At 45.7% G+C, this 22,784-nt stretch overlaps 2 protein-coding genes across 4 annotated transcripts in view; one reads left to right on the forward strand and one right to left on the reverse strand.

Annotated features, from left to right (window-relative positions):
- ASPSCR1 (ASPSCR1 tether for SLC2A4, UBX domain containing) overlaps positions 1-19,578 on the forward strand; it is a 33,865-nt gene extending 14,287 nt beyond the window's left edge. For all 3 annotated transcript variants that reach the window (XM_072352139.1, XM_072352140.1, XM_072352138.1), the window contains 9 exons: positions 3,748-3,887; positions 5,776-5,857; positions 6,712-6,778; positions 7,397-7,459; positions 7,772-7,824; positions 16,450-16,501; positions 17,075-17,144; positions 17,459-17,643; positions 17,922-19,578. In XM_072352139.1, the coding sequence (XP_072208240.1) occupies positions 3,748-3,887; positions 5,776-5,857; positions 6,712-6,778; positions 7,397-7,459; positions 7,772-7,824; positions 16,450-16,501; positions 17,075-17,144; positions 17,459-17,643; positions 17,922-17,935 (726 nt within the window). In that variant the 3' untranslated portion in view covers positions 17,936-19,578. The remainder of the gene's footprint in view (positions 1-3,747; positions 3,888-5,775; positions 5,858-6,711; positions 6,779-7,396; positions 7,460-7,771; positions 7,825-16,449; positions 16,502-17,074; positions 17,145-17,458; positions 17,644-17,921) is intronic.
- A 1,986-nt stretch (positions 19,579-21,564) lies between these two features.
- CENPX (centromere protein X) lies at positions 21,565-22,769 on the reverse strand. Its single transcript, XM_072352212.1, has 5 exons — positions 22,669-22,769; positions 22,528-22,579; positions 22,404-22,457; positions 22,184-22,272; positions 21,565-22,092 (listed from the first exon to the last, which is right to left on the reverse strand). The coding sequence occupies exons 1-5, from the start codon at positions 22,696-22,698 to the stop codon at positions 22,078-22,080; spliced, it is 240 nt and encodes a 79-aa protein (XP_072208313.1). The 5' UTR covers positions 22,699-22,769; the 3' UTR covers positions 21,565-22,077.
- Between the last annotated feature and the right edge of the window lie 15 nt (positions 22,770-22,784).

Here is a 22,784-nt window from a genome sequence, read left to right on the forward strand (position 1 = left end):
TGATGTCATACATACAGTTCTGCTGAGAAAGTGCTGCGTTTTTACTATAGGACTTAGGAAGGCTGGATTGGATGTTTATGAATTTACGTGCTGTCCAGAAGTAAGAAAAGCTTTGAACCTTGAGGTATTTTTTAAATGATTGGTTCTAATGGAGACAATGCCTTAGAAATGTAGTCCAGAAGAGCTTTTATTTCTGCTTTACATTTCATAAAAAGCTAGATTTCCTTAACAAATGCGTTCTTTGTCACCTGAGCCCTGTTTGGCTGCTCCTTCCTGTGTAGTTATACTCCAAATGAGCAGAATTTGGCCAGACTTGTGTTTTGTAGCTCTCAGGAGATGCTTGCTGCTACATGTGGCTGACTTACCTTCTGCGAGATCCAACAGATACATGCCTGCTACATTTTTCCATATTGAAAGGGGTAACCTTTCTAGTTCATTATATGTTCATGTCCTAGAAGTGGAAGTGGTCTTAACAAGTATGTTGCACTGAACTCCATGGTGAAGTAATGTGATTATAATGTGGTAGTCATTAATATCTTGCTTCCTCAGGTCTTCTGTCCGTAGTCACTTTGGCTTGCAGTTTCTGTTGATGACGTGGTGAATTGTAAAGGCCACAGATACAGGAAAGGAAGTTTTCAGCTACAGAATCACAGAATGGCTGGGTTGGAAGGGACCTCTGTGACTGGGTCCTTCCTTTGTCCCTTCACTCCACACGTCACCAGGATGGCTGGATTTGGTCTGTAGAGGTCTCCTTTATTGTTTCCCAGTTTTTAGTACCTCTTAGAGTTGGAGTTTGGTGTTTATCTTTGGTTGTGAACCAGCCAAGGGATTAAACAAAGGAAAGCCATGTGTAGGAAGAAAAGATGCCTGTCGCTGTTCCAAGGGAGCTCGATCCAGGAAGAGTTTAACAAGGCTATGCATGTTGCCCTCACGCTAATGTAGAGGTTCTACCTTGGTTGACTTCTTTGTGGTTACAGTCCATTCTTGATGAGTTTCAGAGTTGTTTAGGAGAAGCCAGACCCTGGAAGGACTCTGGAGCAGTTACAAATGTAGCAGGAAGAAGCCTTGCCAACCCAGTGGTGAATGTTTTAGTATATTAGAAACATGTTTGGGTCCTTTTAATCAGTGGTATTTAACCTTTTGGAACAGGCTCTGAGCATGGCGAACTAAACAGTAGGCTGTGCAATTTGTCTAATGTAATGCATTGCTTGCTTCAGTGACACTCTCACCTATGAGAGGGATTTTGGAAAGGAGGAGGTTCAGTTGTGTCTGAAAAGGAAGGAAGAGCACAAGGGTTTGCTGCTGTTCTTCTCCATCTGCAGTCTGTGCTTCTCCACGCACTGACTGGAGAGACAGTGCTAATGTTATAATGTTACTGGTTACAGCTTAATGGGAAGCTGTGCTGATGGACGCAGAGCTGAGCTGTGGTGGCCTGGGGACTCTTGTGTGAGATCCAGCATCTTGTTCAGAAGTGCAGTCCAGTTCAATCCACTCGGAGGCACTTTGGGAACCGGCTTCTCCTCCAGTTTGAGAGCAGCCCTGGGAGCAGCTGCAGATTCTGTCGGGGGGGGCTCTGCCCTTGTGTTAAACAGCATGTGATTTTTGACTGCTGTTTTCAAGCCCTTTGATCTCTGGTGCTTTTGCAGCTGATTGATTACATTTTGTTCCTCCTCCATTCCTGCCATCCTCTGCTCTCAGCAGCAACAGCAGAGCGGGGCTGGCCACATGGCATCTGCTTTTTGTCCCTTTTCAGTCCTGAGGGGAAAAAAAAAAACACAACAAAACAAAACAAATTATTTTTAAACATCAAAGGTCCATTTTTGTAAAAGAATCTTCCCATTAATGCTTTGCCTGTGTGTGGTTTTTGGAGCCGAAGAGAGGCTGGATAAAATCTGTGCTGGCGTCCCTTCGTTTCTTAGGCTAAAGATGGTTTACAGACAGCTGCGTGCTGACTTTGATGTCAGAACATTAATTATTAGAAGGTAACTTTACACCAGATTCCCCTGGAGATTAGAGCTCCCTGAGGTGCTGGGGAGGAGGTGGTTCTCCAAGGAGATCTTATGGCTCTGGAAAGCACGAGAGCCTTCACTATCCTTACAGCTGGAGAAAGGTTTTCCTCACCTTCTTAGGGCCAGAGCAGTGACCTTGGAGAGAATTGCTTTGTGAGCAGTTGGTGGTATGGCATAGACTGCAGTTACATAGGTTGTGTAGCAGACACTGCTGTGAATAGATAACTTCAACCCACTGTTGGGAAGCGTGCGATGTTGTGGCTTTAGTAGTAGAAGCAGAGACTTTGAAGAATTGCTGTTCTGGGAAGGTGACAAACCATAATGCAGGTATCACTGCAGAAAGTGATGTGCTGGGCTGGTACAGGTATGCTACAGTGTTAAATGGAGACATCTTGAATTTACGTATGGGAAGTAGTATGTTTTGTGTCAGCGTGTGTGTAGTTCCAATAGGCTGGAGACTGGCTGTGGGGGGGACGTGCTAGAAGTCTTTTCTCTATACGTGTGATTTCAGAGTGAAATGAGATGTGCCTCATGTACGGGGAGGCTGGGCTAACCCTGATGCCAGCCTGGCCTTCCCAGCCCTTTCTTGCAGCACTGAGCCCCACTGTGCCGCTCAGCATCGCTCCCTGCAGCAGCCCCGCGTTCCTCCCTGCGCCCAGGGAAAGAAAGCTGCAATCAGGGTCCTTCACCCTCTAGTTACAGCGGGCTCTGCACAGCTTTCTAAATGTAGCCAAGGGTCCCACCCATACAACCTCGCTCTTCTAATTTCTCAAATTACCCTTTAGTGCCCGCAAATGGAGTGGATGTTGCCTTGTAATTTGTTGTCTCTTTTGACAATTGAAGGAGACTCCTTCTGTTCCCAAGGGGCCCGTGCCTGGGGGAAGGGAGATGGAGGGCAGACGTTCAGGCATTCATTTGGATTGGAAAGAATATATAAGGGAATATAGGGGGGAGAAATGGGAAACAGATTTGTTCACAGAGCTTAGAGCTGTGTTAGGCTGACTGTAAAGAAACGCTGTATTAACTATCAAAACTTTTATTCTCTTGGGTCTCCTCAGTCACGGACTGCTTCCCCCTGCAGATCCTGCTGCCTGTAGTGTGGTGCACTGCTTTAAAGCTTTGGGCATTTAAAGATGCCTAGGGCTTAAAAAGTTTGGATTGTTCAAGAGCGAGTAGATGTATAACAGCCTTATGTGTATGTGACCGTTACAGTGGTTATGTTAATAATCAGTGTCAAATACTTTTTAAAGTGCAAAGCAAAGGGGTTTTGCTAAGGGAGTTCTCTCTGTTGGATGAGAAGGGATACGTACCAGAAACCAGGTAAAAAAGTCAAAATACGTGTGATAAAACCCCACAGTGACTGAGTTGAGGGAACTCAACAGGTAAAAGGATTCCTCTTTAGAGTAAGAAAAAATGGATTGAGACCTGACTGGGAACTGATGCCCTTGGCTCTATGGCAGGAGAATGCCAAGCAAAGAGTACGGAAGGTGTGATGATAGGCAGGAGTACATGGCATACAGACAGATTAAAAGGGCAGTTTGTAAGCTCTGGTACTTGGAATAGCACCTGTGCTCATTGTGGGATGCCTGTGGGATGGTGGGAAAGTAGAGCACCTCCTTAGTGTCGTGAATTCTCCACTGTTGGTTGTAGGTTCAGTTTGCAAATGCTCGTTTTATACCTTACAGTGTAAGCACAGCAGCGCCTTTAAGACTAACCCACGCTTGTTTTTATTCTCCAGCTTGTAGAACGAGAGCCTCTTCTGTGCCACCCAGACCTGCTAGAACTGCTTCCTGCTGACCTGGAAGACCTTCCTGATGAGTTTTTTGAAGTCACAGTGGATGATGTACGGAAACGTTTGGCACAGCTGCAGAGTGAGAGGCAAGTTCCCTTTCTACTGGTGACTGTGTTTGTTTTGTATCCTTTTGCTGAGCACAGTCACACCGTGCCCCTGTTGCTGGGTTCTGGGGTAAGGGTTGTAGGTAAGAATGGAGTTTGGAATTAACGATAAGCACTAGAAATATCTACGCTTTGTGCAGTTTGATTTCAGAGACTATGCCATGTTTCTGTTTAAAGAACCTTTGTGTGTGAACTTAGTTAACTGTGTTTGGGTTAATTGTTTCACTTGAAAGCTTCACTTGAAAGTTTCATCGGGAAGTCTGTGATGCCTGGGTGGTGATAAGTTTATCTGAGAACCTCGAGCTAGTCAGGGCCAGTCCCTCACTAAAAAAAGGAGCAAAAGAAAGGTTCCTTCCTGCCTTCTACACTTCAAAGAGTTAATCAAAGCCACTTAACGCCCCATCTCGTTGTTTTTTTTCCCCTTTTCTTCTCCTTTCTTCTGAAAGATAAGCCACTGTCTTTTATATTACATGCGCTATTATTTGCTGGAGGCTCAAAGCAGTGTTGAACCCCTGCTTTCTGTTTTGATCTGACTTCACATAAACTACTAGAAATTAAATGGCTGGAATCAGTAACTTGTAATGGGCAAATGTATGAGCACATTGCTACAGCTTCTTAGGAATAACTCCCACTAAGTATCAAAAGCAGGTGACAAGCATGTCAAGGTAGAGGATTCTCTCTCAGCTCTGCTTTTGTGAGGCCCTACTTTGGGCTACTGTGTTTAGCTTTGGGGCCCTCAATGTATGAAGGATGTACTTCTGCTGGAGAAGGACCAGGGTAAGGTCTTGAGGATGATCAGAGGGCTGTCACAACAGCATTCAGCTGTCTGTATGTTCTCAAATAAATTAATTTCATCAGTGTGTTTATTTTTAAGAGCATCTCAACATTCCTTTAAACTCTGCAAGCAATCCATGAAACTACGCTATAGCCAAGATGAGTTGGAGCTGGTTTTTCTCCCCATAGGCCTCTGAAATCCACATGAGTACAGAGATGGGCTTGAAAATTGCTCTGCCACTTGTGGGACTGGAGCAGTTAGTGGTAGAAATGTAGGGTCATTTGGTTGGGGGTTACTGGAATTCAGCCCCCTCAAAAATTCCCTCATTTCCAAATTTGCTGATGCTTGTGATCCTTTCCCCTCCTCACAGCCAGGGATAAATATAAAGACAAGTTCCACATGAAAGTGATAACAGTTGGCTTCTGATCTAAGCTGTTCAATCTCAGTAAGGACGAGATGCACGCAGGGCAATATTTTTATACAATTAGAATTTAATTCTGATTTTGTGAGGAGACAAGAATTGGGATAAAAAATCAACACACAAAGAAGATACGGTGCAGGTTAATTTCATGTTTGCTTTTCAAACTGTGAGTGATACTTTCAGAGCATTTCAGAATGTGGTGAACCAGCTGACAGTTCTGAGTACAGCAAGTGAAGGAAGCCTGGAGCGGTTTTGTTTAGAAGCTGTTGTTCCTGAGGAACCTTGGTGATTCTGAAAAATAAAGAGGTCCTTCACACTGGATGGGCGTAGGAGATATCCTACAGATAGTTGTGCATCTCTGTGATTATATGATCAAATGTTTCACCAAAATGTGTTCTGGTAAACAGGATATCCAGAAACGAGGAAAAGGTCTGAGGCTGAACATGGGATTGAAAGGGATCTGTTGGATCTAAGCTTATTTCTTTACTTACAGGAAAAAAGTATGTGTATGTTTTTGTGAATGCACTGTTTCAACTCAGATACTGCTGTGAGAGATATGCGGAGCAATTGAGCAGTTCTCATCAGCTTTGCTTCCACTTTATACTTCCTCAGTAAAATCAAAATGTATCTTAAATTTACAGAGCTGAGAGTTTGTTGTTTTCCCACGTATCTAGGAAACGCCTGGAAGAAGCTCCACTGCTGACCAAATCTTTAAGGGAGGCTCAGCTGAAAGAAAAGCTGGAACGTTACCCAAAGGTAGGTAGCCTTGGTGCTTTTCCCAGTCCTTCTGGCTAGTCCAAACGTGGGGATTAGTAGCTTTGTGAACCAGATGAGAACAAGATCTTCAGCTGCTTACAGGAGGATGTTGTAAATTCTTTCCTTGTTAATGGTTTGTGGGACTTGCATAATAGCTGTATCAATTAAAATCATCTCGCTTGGAATGACGTGGTTGGGTGCCGTGCAGTATAACTCCTTTTGCTTTGTTCCACATGATGGTTCAAAGCCCCCTTACATGCATGCGTCATTCTACCCGACTGAGCTGTTCTATCCACCTCTCCTCTGTAAACTCCTAAGTTTCAATAGTATCTCATAACGGGTTAAATATGATGTTAGGGACTGGAGATACCTCTTTTTGTAAATATGATCTTGTTGCAGCTTTTGTCTTTGGTGATTTGTTGCAAAGAAATAAGAGATTAATTTCTCAAGTTAGGTGCTGTCTGACCAACACTGGAAATAGAATTGTGCAAGTTATTTCAGTTATACTGCATGGGATCTGTGTGACTGGTAGATTCCTGCTACCGCAGGTGCTTCAAGGTACTGATTCACTGTCTGTACCTGTCCATATTTAGGAGATAGCAATGTGTTTTGAGCATCACTTAGCACAGGGAGCTAATAGACAGTAAGTAAGAGATAGTGTTTGTAAAGATCAGTTCTCTTATGGCCTTGGGAAGCCAGGCAGCCTGTGTGTGTCCTCTCAGGAGCTGCACAGTAATTACCAACCTGTATATTTTTCTGTGCCTGTTTAAAAAAGAAGATACAGATTTGAAGCCAAGGACAGACCTTTCCAAATGTCTGTGCGCAACTGACCTGATATGCTTTGCCTCTGACAGGTGGTGCTGAGAGTCCATTTCCCTGACCGCCATATTCTGCAGGGGTTCTTCCGACCTACTGAAACTGGTAAGAGCAGCTTCTGCTTCAGCTGTGCCTGCAGCTCAGCTCCCTCAGCACTGGTTAGCTGCATGCCAAAAGAGGGTTGTCTCTGGGATGATCTTTCTGCTGTCCAGGGGAGTAATACACTTCCCATTAGTGGTGGGGTGGGGGACAAAAGGAACAAGCTATGCCTACTATAATAAGGGTAACAGGAGCTGGACGTTTCTGCCTCTGTCAGTTCACAAAAGATAGAAGGCTGGACTGTGTGCAGAGCAACCCTTGCTATTATTAATTTAGATCTTATTTTGAGCTGCAGCAAAACTATTTTGATACTTATATATGGAAGGGAAAACTAATAATTAGTTACCTGCATCTCACCTGGCTTCTGTCTGCAAATCTTGGAGCTGCTATTGGATTTCTGTGAAAGAACTTGGCAGCATCCTTTGATTTTGCCAGGGATCTATCACATCTAAGCATTTTCTCCAAGAGGTTTGCAATAGTAACAAGTGTAGTAGTGTTCCTTTGGGCAAAAGGCAGTCTGCAGATGTTGCAGAGTGTGGTTCTGGAGGTACCTGTCAGCCCTTCTGCTGGGTCTCTGGGGAAACAAATGTAACGGAGCAAACTTCTGTCTTCCTTTTTTCACAGTTGGCATTGTGAGAGATTTCGTAAGAAGCCACCTTGCAGATCCAGGTTTACCATTTTACCTGTGTGAGTGTGCTGTTGCTAACATTTGACCTTACTTCGTAAAGCCTGTTTCTAATCGTGATGCATATGAGATCTTGTGATGCCGTGACATATCATCTGGGGAGTGATATATATGTATATTTTCCCCTAAATACGGCATCAGAATGCAAAGGAGGTATTATCAGCTGTTAGCCATGTCATGGTTCTACCTAATAAGGCTGTGTGGAAGCGTCACTCGTTTATTTTTTAAATAAAAAAAGCAGTAGCCCATACCTGCTGTATTTATTGTTTTGGCTGCTGGGTGGCCCTGTTTTGTAACTTGTTTTTTAACTTCAGTTATTGCACCTCCCAGAGTCATCCTGAACGATGAAAGTTTGACGCTCTCTGAGGTAAGGACACACGTGTGCTCTCTCTGACTTGCTGCTCCCCCTTGCCACCCATGTGCTCTAGTTGCTTTCAAAAGAAGCTGTGTGCTGCTGTGATCCCTGTAGACCTCTGCTTAGCCACAACTAATGGGACCAGGTGCTTCAGAGCACAGGCTCCTCACCAGAAGAGGTCCACCTTGTGCAGCAATATGTACTTTTTTTTTGTGGCAGGGGTAGGGGCTTCATATTGTATAAATACAATTGGTGCCTTGTGAGGTCTGTACTGTATTTAACCTTAAAACATTTAAAACTGTATTTAACTTTCAAAAAAGGCAAGAGCAGTTTGTTGTATTTGTAGCTGGCCTAATATAGTAGGAGATGTGACGCTGGGATAGGTGGCTGTTTCCCATTTTTATGGCAAGAAGTAGAGGCGATATTAGTCACAAATCTGACCATTTTGAAGCTGCTGTCTGAGGGTTTAATTTCTCAAATCCAGATTCGTGTTTTTCTTTTCCACAAATGTCAGATCAAGGGGTTTTGAAATTCCTGGCCAGACACGTGGCCATGTAAATCACACGTGCCAAGAAAAGGACATAAAGGAGATTTTACCAGTTATTTTACCCCACGTTCACGATGTTTAAAATGTGGTGTCGTTCAGAGCTTCATGGCTTTATGCACTAGTGGACTTGCAGAGAAGAGTCAAGCAGACTGCAGTGTGAAGGTTTTAGCTTAAAGCATCAGGGAGAGCAGAATGGTGCAGTGGCAGGAGAGAAAAAGGGACCTTTCAGGCAGTGTGGTGAGTCAGGTAGGCATTAGCATGTCTCTGAAGTTGTTTGTGATGGAGCTTTCCAAATTCCACAACTTCACAACCAGGCCGTGTGGATACAAGTGCAGCTGCTCGTAGGCTACTGAACATTCAGAGTGGCAAAGTGTGTGTCCCTGTGCTCACAGGGAGAAATCTCTTCTTCCTGTAAGCTGTTAAAGATTCATTGCTGAAATTTGCTTGTTTGGGTGGTTTTTGTTACGTCGGCATTCTCTGTGTTGTCACAGTACTTATGGCAGGTACAGATTCCTAGAGAGTTCTGGGCTTCTTGGGGATCACAGCCTCATTTGGTTCCATGGTTCAGGAGGTGCTGTGCAGTAGCTCTTGGCCTCTGCCCAGCTGCACAGCCTGAGGACTACTCTGCTTCTATCAGACTTCCTACACTCTACTTAAGCATGTCATCTCTTTAAATGTGCTGTGCAGAAGACTATGCTTCTCCTGCCAGACAGGAATGTGAACACGTATGTCTCGGTAAGAAGTAACGCCATGGCGAGTGGGGTGACAAATGATTTTCTTTTCAAAGCCATTTTTGTATGATTTAATCAGTAACAAAAATACCAGTGGAAAACACTTTGTTTCTTTGAAACGTTAGACTTTTCCACTCAGGCATGAATGCAGTTTCTCCCAGCTTCCTCTGACTTGTGCCATCTCCTCCACATCTGCCATCCAAAACACTGTCTCAAGTCCCACATGGTAACCATGATGGGAAATGCAGAAGACAAATTTTGTCTTCAGATTTCCGAGAAACTCCAGGAAAAGGAAACCGGTTCTAGTTGCATTGCTAATAATACATTTGGAAAGCATTCGGAGGAGAAGCAGATAATAAGAAATGTTATCCACTTGTTAGCTGTTCTGAAGCAAAGGAAGCAGCCTTGGAACTGAGGCTCACACAGGCCTGTTTGAAATGGCACACGCGCGCTGCTCACTGCCCCCACACCTTCTGTCTTTGTCTTAAGCTGTCATGTCTGATCACATCCCTCACCTGGAGTTCCTTTACACGTTTTCTAACATGCTTATTGGAAAGCTTTCTTTTCCATAGTTCCAAGGTCTCTCTGCAGCTCTTGACAGCAGATGTCTCCTGCATAAAATGAGCGTTCGTCGCTCTCTGAGATTTGGCTGGGATGCCTTCCAAGCTTTCCTGTCTCAGCCTCCAGCTTCTCTTGTGTTCCTACAAAATATACTGCTTCTTTTCAGTGCCTCTGCAGTGATTTCTTTTCCATATGCCACATTTCCCCTGGAATCCAATGGGCTTTGGAGTTTTGACACTATTTTTTCTTTAAGATGACTTTTTTTTAAGTACCTCCAAGACGCTGAAGATTCAAAATCTGCCTCTGCAATGAACCTTTTCCCTCTTCTTGCTTCTTATCTCTTGGACATTTTGCTGCTCCAGTTACTTCAATTTCTGACACTGCTTTCTGTTGCATTTTTTCAGTGCTGGAAAGCACTCTGCTTGTGTACCTGTCCTTATCACCTTGAAATTGCCTTTCAAGGATTTTCTGGGTTTCTCAAGGATGTGGCTGTCATTGAGACTTCCAGAGGCAGAGGATGCTTGAGCCCCAACATGAAACATTCTGTACATCAACTGCTGCCAGCCTGGGTGCTTTAGGAATGTACTGTAGTGGTGTTCCTTTCTGTGTGGTATGGCTTGGCTGGGAATGCCTGTCCAGTGCCAGGCACAGATCACAGAGCTGCACCTGGGGATTTCTGCTAACAGTGGGTTATCTTCCAGTTTTCAGACTGTTGTGTTGCGGTCTGTAAGAAAAAGTAGATGGTGTCTGAGGTAGTAACGTGGGCTCATTTGAGTGTGCAAGCAATTATGTGAGTGTAATTTGTGTTGAAGCCAGTCCCAGGAGTCAGTGCAGGTGGTGTACTATGCTTCTATCAATATTTCTCTTCACTACGCTCTCTCACTGCATTCAAGCTGATAAGATTGGAACCACATTTATTAAATCTGATAGCTTACAGTGAAGGGAGAACATTCGTGATACAAGCAAAACCTGGGAAAATGACAAATATTGTCGACTTGTTTGCCAAGATATTTGGGCTGAAAGAACTGTCTGAAGTGAATTCTCCTGAAATGGGTGTACTTACGCTATAGTGAGAACACAGATTGGCAATAAGGTATCTGGAACCCATGAGGACTTCAAGACATTGCTTTGATTTTTCTGTTTTATTTTTGTTGTTGTTGTTTTTGCTGGCTGCTTTATCCTCACGTCCCTTGAAGTGTTTTATAATGTTCTGCTCTCCAGAACTGAACAACCGCAGGTTTCCCTGTTGTAGCACTTGGCCTTGAGTTTCTTACAGCACTGGTTGCCTGTTTGTGCTTCCCCAGGCTAGCCAAACTTCTCAGAGTTGCTCTTCCTTTTCTTGCTCCTCCCAGAACCAGACACTTGAGTAGCGTGTGTCTGGAGGGCATTAGTAGAAAAAGCAATTAGTGCTGAGTTAATACTAGGAAAGAGTTAGCAGAAGGTAAGAGTACCAGCCACTGGGAAGGTCAAGGCAGCAAAGAGGGCAGGAGGCCATATTTCCTCTTCAGAGGAGCTGAAGGAATCCACTCTCTTCCATGTAAATATTTAGTTTTTTAAATCAGATCTTAGAGTGCACCCAGTGTTTCCTCTGGCACGTACTGCAGGGCAGGAGTGCAGAGGAGCTGTTTGTTCCTTTCTTTGCTTTCAGTTCTGTTTCCATATCCTATTCATTAATGCCATCTTGGGCAACACGACTGGCATTCCGTTCTCCGAAGCTGACTGGCTCGGGCAGTGTGAGGCCTTTGAGCTTTGGCACCAGAATCTGAATGTAATTTCAGAAGAAACTTCTTCAGAAGAGCCTTTCCATCAGAGGAACTTCCAGTGGCTGGTCTTGGTGTTACTCCACTCACTAACAAGGAAAATCACCATTAATAGTGACATTCACCCAGAGGATGACGTTCACTGTCCCGCGTGAGGCCTCAGCCCTTTGCTCCCCATTCAGGATTTTCTCATCTCTGTAGGTTTTGGTAGGGATCTTACCTCCTGTTTGTCATGCTAGTGCTGGTAGCTCGTCACGGCTGTACATACGTGCTTCTTGTGCTGGCTCGGATTAGGGCAGGGCAGTGCAGTGAGGATGAGGCCTTTCTTGCACGGCTTAGTTCAGAGTGGAAATTCTGCCAAAAATATTCCCTCTTCTACTATTAATTTCGGAGGCCAAATCTTTCTGATCTCAGCTCAAGGGCTCAATGAATACTCTTTATACCTGGATTCCTTCTTAAGTAGCCTTCTCAAAATAGTGCTTTCAAGTCTTATCTTTGCCTTATGAATTTTAAAGGGCCCCTGTTCAAGCTGGATCAGATTTCCCCCGTATTGGCTGCAGAATATCCATCTTCTTTTGCAGTTGCAGTCCACATTGAGAAGCTTTGTTCTCAGGTTATAAACAAGAACCACTTAGTCACTTTGCCCCTTTCACCATGGCTGTGGTGTTTATTTCTGTTCCAGCAATGCTTTGCAGTCTTGCTGGAGGAAGCGTTTGATCCACCGGCTTTCCGGTTGAATTTTCCAAGGGCCAGTTTATGTGTTTGGGGTGTGTGTACTATGCAGTATTTCATGTTGGTAGCTTGGGTTTCTCCTTCCATGCGCGTGTTCCTTTGAAGTGCTTATTTTCTTATTCATCTTTTAACATCAAACTAACAGCAGACCTGTGGCACTCTAATCTTTTCAGATCATGTAACGGAAAGAATGCTTCTCATTCTGGCAGCTGCGAGCTCCCCTTAGACAACAGTCCCTGCCTGATTTGAAAGCATCATTCTTTCTGTGAGCAGAATAACTGCGCGGTAATAATGGACATGTTTTTGTGGTACTCAGTTGTAGGATTTTTGGTATGCGTGCGTCTAGAAGTGCCCACTGAAGGAAGAAGTAGAGATGGGGCTGGGGGAGGGCGCAGTCTGAAATAGCTTTTGTGCTTTAGAGAACAAATGACTAAAACATGCAATAAAAAAAAATCAGAAATATTTCTCCTGTGCGTCACAGTTGGATTCGCAGTGGAATTTTGTTCTAGGATGGATATTTTTATCATGACCCAATATACCACTCTACAACCAGGATGCCCTGCTGTCATAAACCATGCTCACCACTGCGGGATCTGAGTAACTTCACTGGCGTTGTCTGAAATAGAATTTTGGGTTACTGTAGCTACAGGGTTTGAATGTGGCTGTGTGAGTAACAGGCTGGTCTTCAGACAGCAGGAACAGTGGGAATCTGAACCTGTGATGAAGCCAATTGATGAAGCTGTGATACTGAGACATTTTCAGACCCAAAGGATTGCTTGTTAGGGACGACCCTCCTTACATACAGAGGGTGATAAGCAGGACAGCAGTTCTGCTTCTTGCCTTGTTGGTGTCTGTGACTATGACCCTGGTTGGTACTCTGGAAATATGTATTTAATTGTCATTCCCGTTACTGCTATTCTGTGTGGCCTTGAATAAGTTACTTATTCTCATTAGATCTCAGTTTTTCATTGGTACAAAAAATGGTAGTTTCTTACGTCTTTAATTTACACTGCCTGTTGCTTTTCATTGTGCACACATACACATATATGCTGCACACTAAGACACTGTTTCCAATCAGATTTCCGGGTGCTCTTGCAGTAAAAATAATCATCTAACTACATCTTGCAAATATACCTCGCACGGTGTGATTTGAATGTTAAAATTCCGTAGTTTAATAGTTTTAATTTTCCCAGTTAGAGCAGCATTGTACCTTTGGCTGGAAATGAAGGAAGAGAAGTGCTGGATATTGCAGTAGGTAACTGCAGTGTTGACTTATATTGTAGCAGTTCTTCGCATATAACTGAGTGGAGTTCTTTGGATGTTTGTTTTAAGCAGCCTGTGATTGGTTTGGTTGGTCTGCTGCACCCAGTGCGACTCTGAGAGGTTTCTAAATCTCTCTTGGCTCAATGATATCCTTAAAAGAATCCTGTGCAATGAATTTAAGGACTGTAAGATTCAATATCTAGGGGCATGTAAATGAAGCAATAGCTGACCTACGGGTATGTGTTTCAAATAACGCTCTGCCCAGTGTGTGGCTGTTGCTTCCAAAGCAATGTTGGGCAATACAAAAGGCTTCAGCTTTATGGTTGTATATTTTCCTGTCCTGAGGATACTAGTGCCTTCTCACCTTTATGCCAAGGCATTCTTTGACAGGTGAGGTTATTCAACTCTGTGTTCATATTTCGGCGTATCTATGTAGTGTTGCAGAGGGCTCTCGGGCAGTGTGTTCTGCTGGTGACTGGCTGGAGAACTCGTGGGGTATCAGTGAGATGCAGCTGGCTGTTTCCTGCACCGAATCTGCAGTGAGCCCTGAAAGAGGGGGTGACACCTGGGAGTTCTGCAGCGAGGAAACTGGATGAGGGATGGTGTGAGTGAACTGTTACCTGCAGAAAGATTTGAATAGAGAAACTCGTCAGATATAAATTTGGCAACAGAGCCCTGTTGGCTGAGTATTAGGAAGGGGTTGTGGTGGAGGGAATTGCTCCGCCATAGGAAGGAGGTTGCCTTATGCGTGCCTGCAAACTGCTGTCCATTGACTTTCAGTTAAAAGATTCTGGATTGATATTTTGCCAGCGGTGGGAAACAGTTGTGGAGCCTGAAATTCGAAACTAAGATTATTTGTCAACTTGTGAGTAAATAGGGTAGAGGTTTGTACTGGGGGCACATTCTGTCTGTGTGTTTCTGTGGCTCTCAGCCTGTGCTTCTCTCTCTTTTTGTGCCTCACATTGGCCCTGCCATGAATTTTCTCTGACCCCTTGGGGCCATTCCCGCATGGAGCTTTGATGTGTGTGCCCAGAGCCTGATTGACAAGAAAGTTTTGGTGGTGGCAGTGGGGAGAGAGGAGGGCAGGGCTTTGAACTAAAAGGCTTTGAGTTCTGAGATGTTGTGCTTACTTATCTCCTTCAGAATGTTAATTATTTACCAAGATAATTGGGCAGGAGGGGAAAAACAGAGAGGGGAGGTTATTAAAAAATTCCAACACTAACACGCTACAAAAACCTCATTTTCCAACTTGCAGCTGGCATGAAAAGGATGTTGTGTGCAAAAGGGCTCGAGTGTGTGTGTGTTTGGGGAGGGGGTGCTGGGGGGGCTCCCTTTTAAGCCACCCATTTCCTAAATAGAGGGATCCCTTCAGACCAAGGCAGCGGAAACATCAAAGCTCTTGGAAGAATTTTCTCTGGGGTTTCTAAACCGTGGCTGGTACTTTTTAATTAAAAAGTTTATGGAGAGCTGTCTGTGACTGGAGCAGGCAATCTCGGGCGCTGCTGACTGAGGACTAACATGTTAAAAAGACCCAGGAAATAATGATTTCTGCTAAGATGACACTTGGAGGATATGAAGATCCCTGGTCACTAGGCAGAAGCTGAGGCTTGGAGCAGACAAATGGATGTCTCTTCTGCTTTAGTCTAACGTGCAGGCCATGCTACTTAGGAAAGTCTAGAGCACCTTTTGGATTAACTTGCAATGCCGTGTACTTGTTGGCATTTGTACCAGGAAGATAGGTGAAATTGATTCATCTCTCCTCCTGTTCAGCCATCTTGGTTAATCTACATCAGTACTAGGTGGGGATCCAGAGGCTGCCCTGTAGAGATCTGGGTGGGTTTTGTGTGCTTTGTTTTGTTTTGTTTTTTGAGATGTGATAATTGCTTTGCTGGATGAAGCATCGATTTCAGTATCCCGACTGTGCTGATGGTGGCAACAGAGGCTCAAGAAAACTCAAGAGCAGGCAGCCTGCCCTGTGCAGTTCCTGGATATGCCTTGGTAGTAGGAAGAGGGGCAGCTGGTGCTGACAGGACTTATTGGTGTGTTTTGTTCAAGAAAAGAAGTTGAGTTTGTGTTATTTTGCCAGAGTAAATGTAGACTATCAGTCAACGTTTTCTGTCACCCTGACAGTAGGGAAAAGTCCAAGTCTGGTTTTATTGCACTTCTGTGCAGGCAGAGGAGGAGTGACTGACCATGTGCTCCTTAACGTGTGCTCTCTGTGTATGTGGACTGCTGAAGGGGTAGGCAGAGAGGTTCAAGGTGATGAGCTGCACACTTTTCTGGGGCCATCATCAGTGGGACAGGCAGCGTTTCCCACCTTTCCTCTGATGTAGGCAGCTGTGACACACTGAGTCATTTTTATATGGAGGTGATACTTAGGAGATCAGGCTCGATCCATTTACATACTGTAACGTGCTTTCATTTGATTCATTCCTTGATTCATATACATATCTTTTAAGGTGTGCCACAGTGTAATTAAAATGCATACTAAGTTAATTATGCTTTGGCTGACAGGCAGCTCAAATAGCACTCACTGAGGAATTGTTGAACAACAGTGGTGTCCTGGGTTCAGTTCTGGGCACGCTCTGCTTGTTGTTGTCTCTTTTGAAGGTAGATACGTAAATACAAAATAATGATGTTTGCAGATGAAGTGAGGTTCATCGGGATGATAAATGCAGATGTGAAGGAGGCAAACCTACAGTTGCTGTGATGAGCTAAATGAATAAAGAAACAGTTTGAATACAGAAGCTATCCAAACAAGTAGGAACTAGCAGTTCAGACTGGATTGAAAACAAATAGGTTGTTGGCACAATGAGTGTGTTGCTGAACGCGTGTGTAGGAGAACAGCTTGAGTTTTGCTTCATATTTACTGTGAGTGCCCCGTGCTCTGTGCAAGTCGAGGCTTTTCCGAGTTATAGGTGGTTCAGTGACCGGATCTTAAACTCTGAATTAGTCCGTAGCTGTCTAACCACTCTCTAATGTTCACGGTGGACTGTGAAAGCTCCTACAATCAGTAACCTCTTCTGTTTCCCCTTTGGTGCAGGCTAAACTCTTTCCAGCTGCTGTCATTCATTTTGGATCTGAGGAGCGCAGGGGTGAGTGAGCTTCCTCTCTTCTTCAGCTGACTGTATAGCACTGTATAGACTGTGTCAGTACGTTCAGATTTCTTCCAACAAAAGATAATGCAGTCCTTGCCAGTGCTGGTAACTGTTGCCCTTCAGAATGGCTGAAGCTCATCAGAGTTAGGTTGGTCTCACTAGAAGTGGATTTGACTATAGTTAGCTTAAGCGCAAGTATAAACATGGTACATTTCTTGTGAGATTTGTTGGGCTGTGGAGCAGGCATTGTCTGCTGGAGGACAGAAAATGAAAGAAGAATGATTCTATAGAAGGAAATTTCATGGTAGAAAACGTTAGCTAGACAGCTGTGAGATGCTCATACAGACCTCCTGCTCTTAACCTCTCAAGGTTTTGAATGAATGACAAAGTAAGGCACCTTGAGTTGTGTAAGAAACAGTCATAGTGTGAAAGTGTCCTGTTTCTCTGCTGACAGAAAACTTGCTGTCGCATACAGCAGATACTTGTTGAGCACTGGGCTGCGTGATTCTGTGATTGATGTCTTTATGTTACCAAACAAGTGTTTGCATTTCATCGCTTCCTTTTAAACAGATTGTTACCTGAAATCGGACCTGCTGAGCTCTGCAGTTTCCCCTTCTGCAGCTGATTTATTAATGGCCAGGTATGTTGGGATGGAATAGAGTTGCAGTTGACTATTTCAGGGAGGGCTGGGGGCAGGAAGGGCCTTTCTAAAAAGAAATAAGATCTGAAGATGCTAGGACTCCAGTTTCTCCTTCATACAGTCACACCTGAATTTGTATCTCGATGAGTCCTTCTTTGTAAAGCAGGATTTCAGTGACTAAATCAAGTCAATCTTAGGGTCTTTATCATGGAGAAAAGCCTTGTCAGTCTGACTTAGAAAGCTTAAATGCAGTGATACATGGGGCTAGTATGAAAAAAGGAAGTTTAATTTTACTTGCTTGTTTTCTTCCTCAGATGTTTGTCCAAACCATTAGCTCCTTCTGCCTCATCAACTTCAGAATCAATAGTTCCAGCCCTACCTGAACCAGAAGTGGGCAGTGGCACAAAGACTGAACGGCCAGAACCAGCAAGAATGCATGAAGCTCCACAGGTGCTGAGAAGGCCCCCTGGGAAAATACCCAAGTGGCTGAAGCTGCCAGGTATCACAAAATCAGGGGAGAGTTCACTATTGAACTCCACAGAAACACTTTTTAAACTAAAGGAGAGTAGATTTACATTAGATACAGGAAGGAATTCTCCACCATGAGGATGGTGAGGGCCTGTCACTGCTGCCCAGAGAGCTGTGGGTGCTCTTCTTCCGTGCAACCCAACCACTGCCTGAACACAGCAGCACACAGAACAGGATCGTGCTCTTGAGAAACGATGCAGTGTGAACTGCGTGGTTAAGTGTTTTAATGGCCTTATGTTTGTGTTGTAGGTGGGAAGAGATGAAGCATCCTGAGCTGCAGCCAGCATTCAGTTGTGCCTCTTTCCTGATGAACTACTTCAGAATTTGTAAGGAATTGTTGGTGGCCCTGGAGGGATCTAACACATGTGAACATTAATTATATCCAGAAAATTGCTATTACTTTCAGCTGCCAGCTTCACCTTTTGGAGGCCTTTTTGAAAGGCTTGTTTATGGGCTTTGTGACTACAGAAGCAAGATTAGAGGTTAAATGTAACATTTCCTGCATGCAAATAATATGAATGGAGAAAGGAAGGGAAAATAATTCTTAGGTAATGTCTGTGAAGGACTGTGATTCCACCCATGTTTTCAAATTCAAATTCTCCTGCCTTTTGCCTTTCTGTTTTCGAAGAGAACTGGAGTCTGGTTGCTTGAACTCCAGCAGCAAAGTCCAGTTCAATTTTACCTGTAGTTTAGTGCTGACTAGAACAAGTCCTCTCTGCTTTTTGCTGGTGATTCTGGGCATGGATGGCTAGAAAGTGGGTTTAAGGGAAGGAAGCACATTGCTTACAACAGTTTAAATTGCCTTTTCCTATGAAACTCTTGGTCTACTGCACTTCCTTTGTTTTCATTTGCCCCAGAACACAGGTATCTGTTAATGCAACTTTCTCGGCACATAATTTATGCCAGCAACTATGGATATAATGCAGGGAAAAAAATAGTCCCATATGAATCTCTTTGTGTGACCATCAGTCTACAAGTGTCTTCTGTGGTCTGAAAGTTTCCACAGCAGAGTCAACTGTTCTCTGCATTGCAGTTGGTGTCCAGAGGGTAATGCTGGTCCTGAATTTGCCTCCTGCAGATGCTGCAGTGGGATGAGTGTTACTGTTTAGAACTGTGCTTACACTGGAGGTTATTGTGCCACAGTAGCCATGGTGCTTTATTATCATTCTTTAAGTCTTCTCCATGGATCGGTGATTCACATTGGGCAAGCTGGGGTTCCATGTTACGGTAACAGCATATTTTCCATTTTCCCTGTACAGACAATTGTTCTCTAAACTATGTGTGCATCTGCACAGTTTTGAGATGTAATAAAGCACAGTGGCCAGAGGAGGCCTTTCTGTCGGTCTCTTTGATAATGTGTTCCTTCCCCCAGTGCTCTGTTTCTCTGTCAGTTCACAGGAACCTGCTCTTTTCAATGGCCCTGTCATGCCTCATTCCCTTCCTCCCATTTTTTTTTCCCCAACAAAGCAAAACAGAGCTTTGTACCATCTGAATGAACTTCAAAGTAGCTAGAAAGGGCACCCAGGGTTCCTGGCACTTGTCATTGTCTCCCAGCCTGGCCAACATTTCCCTTCAGGTCTAATTACTTCCAAATGCTCTTAGATGCTTTGAAGAAACTTGAAGGGAGGGAGAAGCATGAAAGGTGGAAGAGGAAAAAGGAGACTTAAAGCGGAGGGAGCAGAATGCTTGAGCAAAAATGTTGATTGATTCCTTATATGACACCCAAACATAAACAGGGAATGTGTGCGGCCACTGGCAGTGAGAGACTGCGAGAGCGCTGTGTGCAGACATGCTGCTCTAAGTTCTTCCTTTGAAAGGCAAGCTCTTCTGGTGCTTGATGTCTATAAAAGGTGTATTATAGCAAACCAAGGCCAAAATAAAATGATGTGTAAAGCTTACTACTTCAGAGGGCTGTGTGGGCTGAGCTTGCTGTCTGTTGCTCACTTCTGGTGCTGTCATGCTGATTCCTTTCACAGGAGTTACAAGTGTGCTGCAGCTAGAGCTGCTGTGCTGTTTGTGCAGGATGTATTGGAGGTCCACCAAGAGAGCTATAAGCTCCCAGCACAGGCACTGATGTACTCATGCTGGTGTTTCAGTCACTGGATTAAGAGACATTAGGAGTGTTCTGGCAGCAGGAAGCTGCACTGGGCTTCAGGTGCGCTACTCTTTGTTTTTGAAGAGCAACATCGAGTGCCTTATCTGTTTTGATTTCATGTTTTGTCACTTGGGAGTACGTGGTACGGGCAAAGAGAAGGAAATGTCTGGGGACGTGAACAGCACTGTCAGGACTGCTGGGGTTAAGTACAGGGGTAAGCATTAGGAGGGTAATTTCTGGTCTGTCTTGACCCAACTGCTGCTCACAGAAAGTTAAGCAAGATTCGATCTGACAGAGGCACAAATACATCCCGGCCCAGTTTCTTCTCTGTGTCTGGGATGAGCAGCAGCTGCAGAACCAGCGCTGGGTTTAACCAGATCCCCAGAGTTAACTTTCTATCATTTTAAAATCGAGATACGACTGGTTTACCCAAACGTACCCTAATAGTGTCAGTCAGAACAGGGTTTTGGTGAGGATTGGGCTCCTGCAGCTGAGCCCATGCAGCCGTGTGCTTCTGCTTGCACACCCCCCGTGTAACACAGCGATGCATCAAGCAGTTTAATCTGCTGCTGCGATAAGAGAGTGCAAAATGGGCTCCAACAACTGCATCAGGTCTTATTCCCCTATGCAAAAAAAATAACAGTTAGCTGCTGCTGTTCAAATGCCACTTTACCACTAACATCCAAATCCGCAGTCTGGAATGCTGGTGGTACGGGCAGGGGAAGTGAGAGTCGAGCATTTTTAGGTCTCTTTATGTCACCAAGAGTCAGGGTGGGGGGGAGATGATTTGGAATCCAGATAAGGTTAAAAAAAGCCAAAAAAGTAGGGGTGGATTCTTCTAAAGGGCTGCGGTGTGTGCGGGCTCTTCACTGAGGTACTTGCTACAGATTCCTACCGTGCTGTGCGTAGATCCCGGCTCTGGTTTGGCTCTCTCCTGCTGTAGTATCTAACCCATCCCTTGGGGCGCTGGGCATTCAGAGGTAGCATTATCTGCATTTTTTTGCTGCCGCCCTTTTTACCGTCTGGTGGTGGGGCTGAAAGCCGAACTAGGTCAATGATTTCACTGGTTTCATTGTACAGCTGCACAAACAGCTCTCTTGGCAGAGAGGCCGCAGCTCAGAGGGTTGGGGCACTGCTTTGCCCGGTACCATCACCAACAAGAATGTGGATTAAATTGTGGTTTGGGTTGAAATCTCCACGTGGCTCAAATCCACTGCGATGACCTTGATAGTTCTATTGAGCTGTGCCTGATACAGGCTGTCAGCCGGGAAAGAAAACTGCTCAAACTGCTCGCTATTACTAACCCGAGGCTGCAGGCAGCAGCACAGCGCGGCCCTTTGGACACGCGGCCCTCAGCTGCTTTCCATGCAGCCAGCTCTGCTCCCCAACAAAGCCGTTCCGTTGTGTGGCTCCTTCCCTCCATCTGCGAGGTTTCCTATTTCACAGCTCCCCCATCCTGCCCCCCTGCCGGCCCCGAGCTGTCCCATGATGTGGGATTCTCACACATGCTGTTTGTTATTCTGTCCTTTTTCCTTTCGTTCTACAAAGATTGAAAGAAGGAGGGTGGGTGAGGGGGAAAAAAACCCTGCGAGTCTTTGAAGCAACTTGACTTTTGATGATTAATTGCAGCAATGAGCCCGCACGAGGGAGGGAGCCTCGGGTTTGATTTATTGATGTTTCTTTGTGAGAACAAATTTATAGCAGAGGGGGAAGCGGCTTCTGAGGAGAATATCAAATGGTTAAAAGGTTTCTGAGCGCTCTTTGATGTCACAGCCCTGCAGAAATACTGGAAGGTAGTGAAGGGCAGACGCTGTTTATTTATAAAACAAAGATCAGATACCTGCTTTTGGCAAGAGCCCGTAACGCAGCTCCTGTTAACAACCCATTCATTAGCCAGGCTTGGAGCCGGACCTGAAGTTTCTGCCACCGCCGCCCACTGAGATGAGGAGAGTCTGATGTTTGGGTGACATTTCCAGCCATTAAGTCTTTCATGCCTCTCATCGTGCGGAGCAGCACCTGTTTCTCACATTAGCTGAGAAAGCAACGGCAGCTTTGACAGCGCTGTTAGGCACCCGGTTAGAGAAGGAAGGAAACCAGTGAGAGGGAAACCAGTTACAGCCCAGCAAACCCAGCGAGTGGCAGCCTCTGTTCACAAACAGCATCTGCCATCAGAGCCCTGCTAAAGGAGATGGGGAGCAGAAGCGAGGGGGTGGAGGAAGGAGATGATGCTGCTCTTCCTAGAGCTGTACTGAGCGTCAGGTCAGGATCTTCTGCCAGCGGCTGACAGGTCGCTTCTGCTTCAGCAGGTCTCTAGAAGTCTAGAAGCTGTAAGGGAAGAGAAGGGCAGCGGCTCAAGGCAGCAGCCCCCTCAGCGCGGCCTCTGGCACAGCCCAGGGTAACCAGCAGCCCGACTCACCAGCTGGGGCAGCACCTTCTCCACGTGCTCGATGTCCACCTTCTCCAGGTCCTCCGCCTGTGCCTGTCGCACCGCTCGAGCGGCCGCTTCTGCGGTACAGCCGGGAAGGGGGAGGGATATCCCCGCGTCCCCGCATCACCACGGGACGGGGTCGGGGTGCGGGTCGGGGTGCGGATCAGGGCGGCCCAGGGACTGGGTGGGGGGCTGGGGGGTCGCTCACCTCGCACGAAGACCTTCAGCAGCTCCGCCATCAGCAGCAGCGCGTCGCCGTTAACTGCGAAGACAGAGCGCTCAGCGGGAACGGAGGGCAGGGCCCCGCAAGACCCGGCCGCGCCGCCCCGCACCTCGCGTCCTCCCGTCGCGGAAATGCAGCCGCAGCAGCCGCTCCACCGTGTCCTGCGCGGAGAGAAGAGCGGCGCTCAGCGGGGCCGGCCGGGACAGCTCGGCTCCGGGACAGCCCGGCTCCGCTCGGCTCCGCTCCGCACCTTCCTGAAGCCGCCTTCCCGCTCCTCCATGGCGCCGCCCGTTCCCCCCTTCCCGGACGCGCGCGGGGCGGGGCGGAGCGCGGCGGATCCGCGACGGCAGCGCCGCCCTCGGCGAC

The sequence above is a fragment of the Excalfactoria chinensis genome, chromosome 17 (assembly GCF_039878825.1).
Source record: "Excalfactoria chinensis isolate bCotChi1 chromosome 17, bCotChi1.hap2, whole genome shotgun sequence".
NCBI lineage: Eukaryota > Metazoa > Chordata > Aves > Galliformes > Phasianidae > Excalfactoria > Excalfactoria chinensis.